Source organism: Sturnira hondurensis, unplaced genomic scaffold (genome assembly GCF_014824575.4).
Source record: "Sturnira hondurensis isolate 20B ecotype Veracruz unplaced genomic scaffold, ASM1482457v3 Scaffold0015596, whole genome shotgun sequence".
Classification (NCBI taxonomy): Eukaryota; Metazoa; Chordata; class Mammalia; order Chiroptera; family Phyllostomidae; genus Sturnira; species Sturnira hondurensis.
Genome location: NW_028088227.1, coordinates 9067769 through 9076671, shown reverse-complemented (window position 1 = coordinate 9076671; position 8903 = coordinate 9067769). Strand labels below are relative to the sequence as shown.

General features: G+C 46.6%; 1 protein-coding gene across 4 annotated transcripts in view; it reads right to left on the bottom strand.

Annotated features, from left to right (window-relative positions):
• Window positions 1-360: 360 nt before the first annotated feature.
• The window catches only part of PRDM1 (PR/SET domain 1), a 30193-nt gene continuing 21650 nt past the window's right edge, over window positions 361-8903 (bottom strand). For 3 of the 4 annotated variants that reach the window (XM_037064961.1, XM_037064958.1, XM_037064960.1), the window contains exons 5-7: window positions 3435-4519; window positions 2836-2964; window positions 361-2455 (exon numbers count right to left, since the gene is read on the bottom strand). In XM_037064961.1, the coding sequence (XP_036920856.1) occupies window positions 1883-2455; window positions 2836-2964; window positions 3435-4519 (1787 nt within the window). In that variant the 3' untranslated portion in view covers window positions 361-1882. The remainder of the gene's footprint in view (window positions 2456-2835; window positions 2965-3434; window positions 4520-8903) is intronic. The other variant, XM_037064962.1, reaches the window with a different exon arrangement.

Sequence of the window (8903 nt, the reverse complement as noted above, 5' to 3'; positions counted from 1 at the left end):
CTGAATACATATGAACCAGATTGCTCAGTGACACAGCAACCACTTGGGAAGGAGGGTGAGAAGGAAAGGAAACGTTTATATGGTAAAGGGGCAGTCATGGATTTTTATTTCCACGACCTCGGTGGAACCGCATAATCATAATGTGGCAAAACAAAAGCAAAGCCACCTTGGATCGTTCCTAACAGCGAGAAAAACAATCTCTCTCCTTCTCCCTGGTTGTTATGCAATCCCCACCTTTGCACCAAGGTCTGGGGGTCTCTTACAAGAGTTAGGGGTGCCCAAGCTCATCAATATGATCACGAGGTCTTCGAGTGTTACACAAAGTTTCGGAAAGGGTTTTGTTTTCTTTCTTTTTTTTACATGGTTTGGTTCACAATTTAAGTGGTTATAAATATATTATACATACACATGGTACAGTGGTATAAATAGATTTATAAATATACACCATTCTTCGCTACACCTGGAATGCTGACATGTAACCTTTGGGCCAAGCAGAGTGAAAGACAGAGCGGCGCGGGTTCCACCTTTTTGGAGCACACTCGTTTCGTCGAGAGCAGCAAATCGTGAGATAAGGCATCGTTTCCTGCTCGACTGGACACATTCAATGAGGTAATTGTTGTCGAACGACTTTGCAATGCCCTTTCATCTTCAATTAAATTAACCATAAAATGTAAAAGCACAAATACTGAGGACAAGCTGAGTTTTACAGAAAGAATACAATTGATGTGTTGGGGATAGGAATGCTCGTTACCCGCTTTTACCCCAAGACAATGAGAATACCCGTTTTTATTTTTGGTTTTTGGTTTTCAAATGTGGCCTGAGCCTTTCTACCTCAAATCCTTCCTGGTAGAGCACCATGTCTGTGCAATTTTGACATAAGAATAAAGCCCCAACAATGAAAACATGACCCTGACCCAAACCTCCAGACCCCCCCCCCTCGCCACACACACACACTGTGCCTTCGGAAGGGTTTGCAGTGGTTTTAAATATGGCATTTTGTCTTCTTCACATTTTCAGATAATAAGGTGGGATACAAAAGTCACATGGCCACTCTGAATGGTACCATGACTTTGGGGGTGGGGTGACCCTGGTTTTTTGGAAAGGGAGACAGTTGGCAAAGCCTTGTGACCTTTCTAGTAAATCTGTAGCTGGGAGAAACAACACTGAACTATCTACAAAAACATACATGACTCCCTTTCTTCTTTATTCTCTTGCTGTTATCACTGGGTAATTCTGCACACAGACACCCGAGTTATACCAACGCTGTTCAGACAACATGATCCTATGAGTGAACACGTCTACCGCTCCACTTTGGCAACACCAAAACCTCATTCTCCAACCAGGACCCCAGAGAGAGGACGTTGACTGAAGCAACGGATTTGTTTACTGAATCTCAGGCACTTAGACAGATGTGCGGGAACTGTCTACAAAGCATGGCCACGAGACAGAAATATAACATGTATACTCAGATTACAAGGAATTGTTTCCAGCCATTGTAAACGTATTTAATTATTGCTTTTTGAATGATAAACTGTATAATAAATTATGAAGGAGTATCATTGAAAAAATAATTATGGCTAGGCAATAGTCTTAGCAATGGGAAGGCTATGCAAACATATTCACAACACAGGTTCAAATATATAGATAGGGTGTAAATAAGTATATATAATATGTATATATATTGTCTTTGCCTCATTTATGCCCTGAGATTTCAGTAACTTTGGAGTTCCTTCGTTAATTCCAGAGACGCAGGGAAGGCACCTGCCACCAGGACAGCTCTGCGGAACTGGGTTTATGTACAAGCGATTTGCTACCGGTGCCCTGACTCGCCAAGTGTTAAGTTAAGAAACAAAAACAAAACGTTTGTTGCTTTCTGAAAATCTTAAGGATCCACGGGTTCGACTGTTTCTTGCTTGACCTTGACAGGCCCCAGAGGTAGTGGGTTGCTGCGAGGCAACTTCATGAGGGATGGGTCGGACGAGTCATACAGGTTACACCCTGAGAGGAGTCCGTTGCCCAGGCTTCTTTGCAAAGACACTTTCAGGCCAGTTTCTTCTTTCTCCTTCCTGACCACGGCCAGAATTTCTTTCTCTACCACAGAGGTCACATCCATGTTGTCCTCCATGTCCTCGAGCCGGTCGGCATTGTCACTGATGTCAAACTTCTCGATTTCTTCGTTGATTCGGGTCAGGTCCTCCAAAGGTAGTCCCGTGGTGGGGGCCACGGGACAGTTCCCCTTCAGGTGGACCTTGAGGCTGCAGAGATGGATGTAGCTCTTGTGGCAATGGGCACACTTGTGGGGCCGCTCCCGAGTGTGTAGGCGCTTGTGGAGTTTCAGGTGCACGAACTGGGTGAACTTGGCAGGGCACACCTTGCACTGGTAAGGCTTCTCCCCGGAGTGGAGTCGCAGGTGGGTCTTGAGGTTGCTGGTGCTGCTGAATCGCTTGTGGCAAACCTGCAGTGTGGGGAAGGGGGCAGAGAAGGGAGAGGGGGAGACCAGAAGATTAAGAGTCGTCAGTGGGAAGGGCAAGCTCACAAGCCCACGCCAGCAACTTGGGAGGCGAGAAGCCTCCCTGTGGCACTGATGGTGTGGCGTGAAGCAAACAGGGTGATGTGGCCACACTGCCCACGAGGTGCTGTTTACTTCCCCTGCCATCTCCCGCCCACTGGAACCGGCTGCGTCACCATCTCCACTCACAGCAGGCACAGGGCTATCGGTCCGCAGCCCGGCAGAATTCTCCTGTTGGCTAATCGCTGGGCTACAGGACCCGGGGAGGGCAAGCCCTCAGACACTTCCTACAAAGGTCAAAAGTGCTACCCCCGAATACTGCCCACCTGGCATTCGTGTGGCTTTTCTCCCGTGTGTACCAGGTAGTGTTTCTGCAGGTGGGCGAGCTGAGTAAAGCCTTTGTTGCAAGTCTGACATTTGAAAGGCCGTTCTCCACTGTGCACTCTGAGGTGGACCTGGGAAGAAGCCGCATGCGTTAGCTCTGCTCTCAGTTGTCTGGAAGACCTAACATTTCTGCTCAAGGACTCAGGCGTTTACAATGCAGAGACTTAAGGAAAGCATGGAGATAAAGGCTTTAAACAGAACAAATAAAGCCCTGAGGTTTTCAGAACACTTTGTTTTGTTTGCACTAAAGAAACAAAAAGTCACAGGCCAGCAGGGACTTTCAACTGATCTTCCAGCCCAAACCCCATGTTCTTATTACTCAGAAGAAACTCAGGGGAGGGGAAGTAACTTGTCCAAAGCCACACAGCCAGAAGAGGCAAAAAAGCAAAGTCAAACCCACATCAACTATTCCCGGCCCGGATCTCACGCTATCGAAAATGAAATTTATCGCCTGTGGAAAGCGGGCTGAACACGAAGGTGCACATGCACTCACAGGGACAGACACTAGCAGACAATCACACCGCTCTACTTGGAGGCTTACCTTCAGATTTGAGAGCTGGCCGAAAGTCTTGGAGCAAACGTTGCATTCATACTTAATTTTGCCATTCTGCTTCTTCAGGGGGTAGGGAAGTGTCTTGTAGCCAGTCATGTTCCTCTTGTTCTTTATGAGACTCATGGCGTCCTCACTGCCGGGGGCTGCCGTCACTGCTGAGGTAGCGTTGGGCTGCACCACGTGCTCTGCCGTGGCAGCCGTGCCCGCAGTGGGGGACCCGCTGGTGGGGCTGCACCCCTTGTCCTTCATGCTGGCAGCGGCCCTGGTGAGGGAGAAGGCACTGTGCGGTGCTGGGACCAGCACGTCTCGGGGATGTTCGGGCTGAAGCAACCTGCGAGACCCTTCCGAGGGCAGCGAGCTCGGGAGAGTGGCCGGGTTGAGCGTGGGGTGAGGCAGGTTGCCCCCACCGAAGAAGTTACTGTAGACAGGGTACAACCTCGGGAAGAGGCCGAAGTTGTTGATGCCGTTGATGCCCCCCACGGTGCTCAGGCTGTTACAATTCATGCCGTAGGGAGGTAAAAGGAACTTGGGGTAGTGGGCATTGTAGGAGGGGATGAAGGCTGGTGGGAGGTGGTGGGGAGGCGCGTATCCAGGGTAAGAGCCCAGACCTTCGGTGCCATAGGGCGCATTCAAGTAGGGGTAAGAGTCTCGGTGTTCTTGAGAGCAGGGAGCCAGAGGCGACACAGTGTTCCCTGGGCTGCTGTGCGGACTGGCACTTTTGAGGCTTTGGTCGGGGCTGCTTCTCGCTGAGGGACTGGGCGTTGTGGAGGAGGGAAGTGGGGAGTGAGCGATGTACGTCGGCCTCTCCATCCCATAGGCCAGGGATGCTTTCAGAAAGTCCTCCGGGAGCTGGGCCCGGACTGGGTACACGACCCGAGGGTAGAAGGGCATGTCAGGGCTCCCGTTTCTCCTGAAGTGGTCAGCGTCCTTTCCTGAAGTGAGGGGTGAAATGTTCGAACGGTAGAAGTCCCTTCCTTTGGAGGGGTTGGGGTCCGGCTTGAGGATCTCTTTCACGCTGTACTTGGGGGCACTCTTCTCAGCGCTCTGCTGCTTTGGATGGCTCTGTGTCTGTGCTGAAACAAAGAAGAGAGGACGGTTACCCAGAGGGGCGCAGAGACCTGAAGTGACATTGCCAAAGCCCTTCTCTCCCTGAGAAAGCCCGAGCACCAGCTGGCCACGAGCGAGAGACACCTGCTTTCTCAACGCCCTCTCATTCTAAGAGGGCTCAGGGCCACTCAGTCGTAACTGCTCCGTTTCCTCCTCAGCAACACGGGGCACTGGCAGCACTGATTGGGCACACGGCGCCGTTGGGATTATTTCGTTTCCACTAGCAAAGAAACGTGGGACGGAAAAGTGCTGCTCCAGCTAGAAGAGGAGAGCTTCCATCAAAATGGGGCGGAAAAATACTGGGGTGGGGGTGTCACAGCTTAAAAGATGTCATTCTGAGGAAATCAGCACGCCCTGCAAACTAGATGTGAAAGATTAAGACTCATTTCAGGTAATAAGCAGTCATCAAGTTTTGCCTTCATTCCTGTTCAATGCAAATTTGATAAAACCCTGTTTAAACTGCCTGTGCCTAATAGAGAGATTAGACACGTCAATGCCACCCCATTCTCTCGATTTGCTGACAACACAAGTATTTCGTCAAGGCTTTGCTGGTCTAACCAGGCTCCCAGCAATGCTGTCCTTGGAATCACATGGCAGGACCCAGTCTCTCTGCCAAACCACAACAGGCTCTTCTTGAGCCAGTCCAATTACTTAGAGCACCAAAGAAAACAGGCAGCTAAGATGAAAGCATTTATTCGAAAAGACGGCATATTATGACTTGGTAAACATACTATTCAGGAACAGCAGCAACGAGGACACTTCCAGACTCTTCGGGCCATCGCCAGCCCTATCCCTCCAAACATACAGAACAAACCATGCCCCCAGGAAAACACCAGTCAGAGGAGGGGGAAACCAAAAACTCCCTGCTCAGCCTTCCTTGGAAATCAAAAGTAAAACAGATGCTGCCTAGTTGGCGCTCGGTTTTATGGAGAGCGATCTCTCGGACGTGAACACCTGCCCCAGCGGGCAGAGGAGGCGGAAGGCAGCAGCAGCCCCTGCTGCGTGTGCAGAGGCAGGACAGCCCCGGCACTGGAGGAGGGAAGGTTGGGGATGAGGTTGAAGCCTCTGTAAAAGCGTCATTCTTCATCTTAAAAAAAAAAAAACCCTGTTTGATTCAACTGCAAAAGAACTCCAGACTTGATATGCAATAGGTCTAGAAATGAACTCTGTGGAGCTCCAGATTCTGAGCTCTTCAAATCCATTCTCTAGGCTGACAGGCTGGAGGGATTCGATTCCAGTTGGAGAGCCCCTCTGAGAATGTTATCTACTGCTAGCTGTTATCAGTCACTCCCCGGTGAGCCGGCAGCCCCAGAATAAACACGAGGAGACACTATCAGGGAAGGAGGTGATGGGGGCAGTGATGGAAAGCTTGTTGAGGGAGAAGGATTTCTGAAGCCACTAAACCAAAATAAATATCTCCTTATCAGGCCAATATCAGTCTTTCAGTGAGGCCCAGCAGGCAGGAAGTTCAAATTGTCACTTTTGTTTTTTAAAGCTGAAATGGTAAAGGAAGAGAGACAACCAAGTTGGGAAACTGATAGGCAAGACGTCTATTTCACAGCCACAGGAAGGAATTTTATGGAGGCCGAGAAAGAATGACTTGGAGGCGTCCGCATCGGCCCCCATTTAAAAAAGGAAGATGTTACCCAAATAAAGTAAAAACACAGACACTTCACCATCATAACTTTTCTGCCTTTTGTACGAGGCAAATTCCACCTAAGTCTCTTAATTTTTCCAGTGGCTTCCATACTTCCTTAATTCTAAAATTCAACAAATTAAAGCTGTAAGCAAGACGTTTTAAGTCCATCCATAGCATAGTCCCTTCTATTTAGTTAGATGTTCTTAGTAAGCGCTCCAATAATTTGATTATTGAACTGAAACAAAGTTAATGATTGGGCCAACAAACAAGAAAGTTGGAATTCCTCATTTTCTACGCAAAATACTTAGCCCAGCGTCCGGCACAGAGTAAATCCACAAAGAATGTCTGCTATTTCTTACACCTTTGCACAAACAAATTTACATCTGTTTCCAACACAGCACCCAGAGGGTAGCGTTAGCCCCTCCTGAGATGTTCTACGGGAGAAATCGTGCGGTCCCCATCAAGGTACATTTCAGAAAATCATCCTTGAGCGGCTGAGTAATCAGTGGAGCTGCTGTCATTTCTGACTCTCCCACTCAGCAGCAGCTTGAGTTAACATGAAAAAGAAAATCAAGATCTGTTTTTGTTCTTAAATCTTAAATGGCTGTAGGCGGACGGAGTCATTTCAAGAGTGAACTGCTTCTGAAGGCTCTGAGTGGCTTAATTATGCCGACTCACATTTTCGATCTATAATAAGAACCCTCACGACTACAAGAAAGAACCTAGAAGTTCTTCAGTAGGCAAAACAAAGTCTGTTTTCAACTGAAACTGAGAAAGCAGATTAACATTTAGAAGTCTATAATTTGGTCAACTGTTTTCTAGATGGGTTAGTTAGGTAGATAGAAAAAAAAACCAAAAAAAAAAAACTTGGGAGGGGTAGGAGTTAATAATTCCGACTCCTTTTGTTTTTTAAAAAATACCCATTTGTGATTTCTGGCTACTTATTTTTCTCTGCCTCAGTTTGCTTCTAACCTCTCAACACTCCACTGGCGGAACCATCACCGCAACTGAAAGCCCTCACGGAGACTCTGGCACAGACCTTTACTGTGCTTGAAACATGGAGACCTAAAACAACTCACTTGCCAACACAATCTACCTGTTAGGCCTGATGAAATAGTGGAAATTTTCCTGATCAGAGTCTCAATCATCAGTTACCACACCTAAGACAACTGGTTTCACGAGTGGCAGTAGGAGTCTTGGCTTAATATGACTGGTGTTGTCAACCCTCATTCTTTACTATGATTACTGGACAATGGAAGGGTACTTGAAAATTTAGAAAAAAATCTGCATAAACAAAAAGGGACATTTGAGGGAAGAAAGGTGTCATTTCATAGCATACTAGGATGTTGCTTCTGAACACAAAGGATAAGGGATTGAATCTTAAAATGCTGTGCAACGCTTTTCATTGTGCAAAGCTCAATAAAAATTCAGGACCATTAAAATCTTTCTTTGATTGGCAGAGACTCAGGGACGTACCCAAAAAAGCTTTTTTGTGGTTGGTGCACAGTCACGGGGGTGCATCACCTCAAATGGAGTTACTGTTTAAAAGACGAATTAAGAGTCTTTCTCTGAATCCATGAATGAAGCTCAGGACTGTAAGGAGACCCTCGAGAGGAAGTGACCTGCCATGCCGAGGAGGTTGGGAGAAGCAGCACATCTCCCCCTGCGCTACCTGCTGGAATGTCAGGTGCCTTTTACCACCAGGCCCTGAGCACTGGGCTCAGCACATACAGGTGGTGAAATAGCTGAATGGCTCTCGGGATGCTCGGCACCAGGGACATTACAGATTCTTGGGAGCAGTGCAGAGAGATGAGGGAAAAGATTGGCCAGGACCTGGTTACACCCTTCCTGCCCATGTTGGAAGCCAGTTTATTTCCAAACATACTAAGCCTTCCTCATGAAGCTCACGGATGCATTGTGTACACCTGTGTCTGCATGCATGTGTGTACAAACCACACATACAAATCTGAAAGGGATCATGCACGGGAGATCCTTAATTTTTTTATGGTTCTCATTTTTCAGAAAACTACAAGTATAGATCAGGCAGACACTGTGGGATGAGCACTAAATAGCTAAAGAGCTGAATTACCCCTAAAATAAATTAATGGTTTGTTAACTGGTCCTCCTTTTGAAGTCAAAATTCTAACTTATATTATTATTAATGTTCATTCCAAAAGTCTCAAAGACAAAAGTGTTAACTAAAACAATTTAGCTTTCAGATAAAGAAAATAGGAAAACCGATGAACGAATCTGAGTAAAGGGTACCTGGGAATTTTTTGTACTATTCTTGCAACTTCTCCTTAAGTTTGAAATGATTTCAAAACCAAAAGTTACAAAAATGTCAGCATTTAGGTGCTGCAACTTTTAAACCCAAAGGTTTCACATTTTACTTTAAAGTTTTAATTAAAAATGTTCTATTATTTAGTAGTGTAACTGAAAACACACAATCATAGTTGCCATAGGTTGGGATTTTATGGTAATTCTCAAGTCGTTTGCAGAGGTGACCTGAGAGTAACTAAAATGAAGTAGCTCTTTGCAGAGAGGTAATGACAGCAATCTCAACCAAATAAAAAAGTAAAAGCTTATAAACTTAAGGAACTGAGAATTTGTTAAGACCAAGCGATAAGCAGGTACTATGATAACTGATCAGGTGACAAAGGAAGGAAGCTAAGATATATAAAATCTTGTCATTCATTTAGAGTAACACGAAA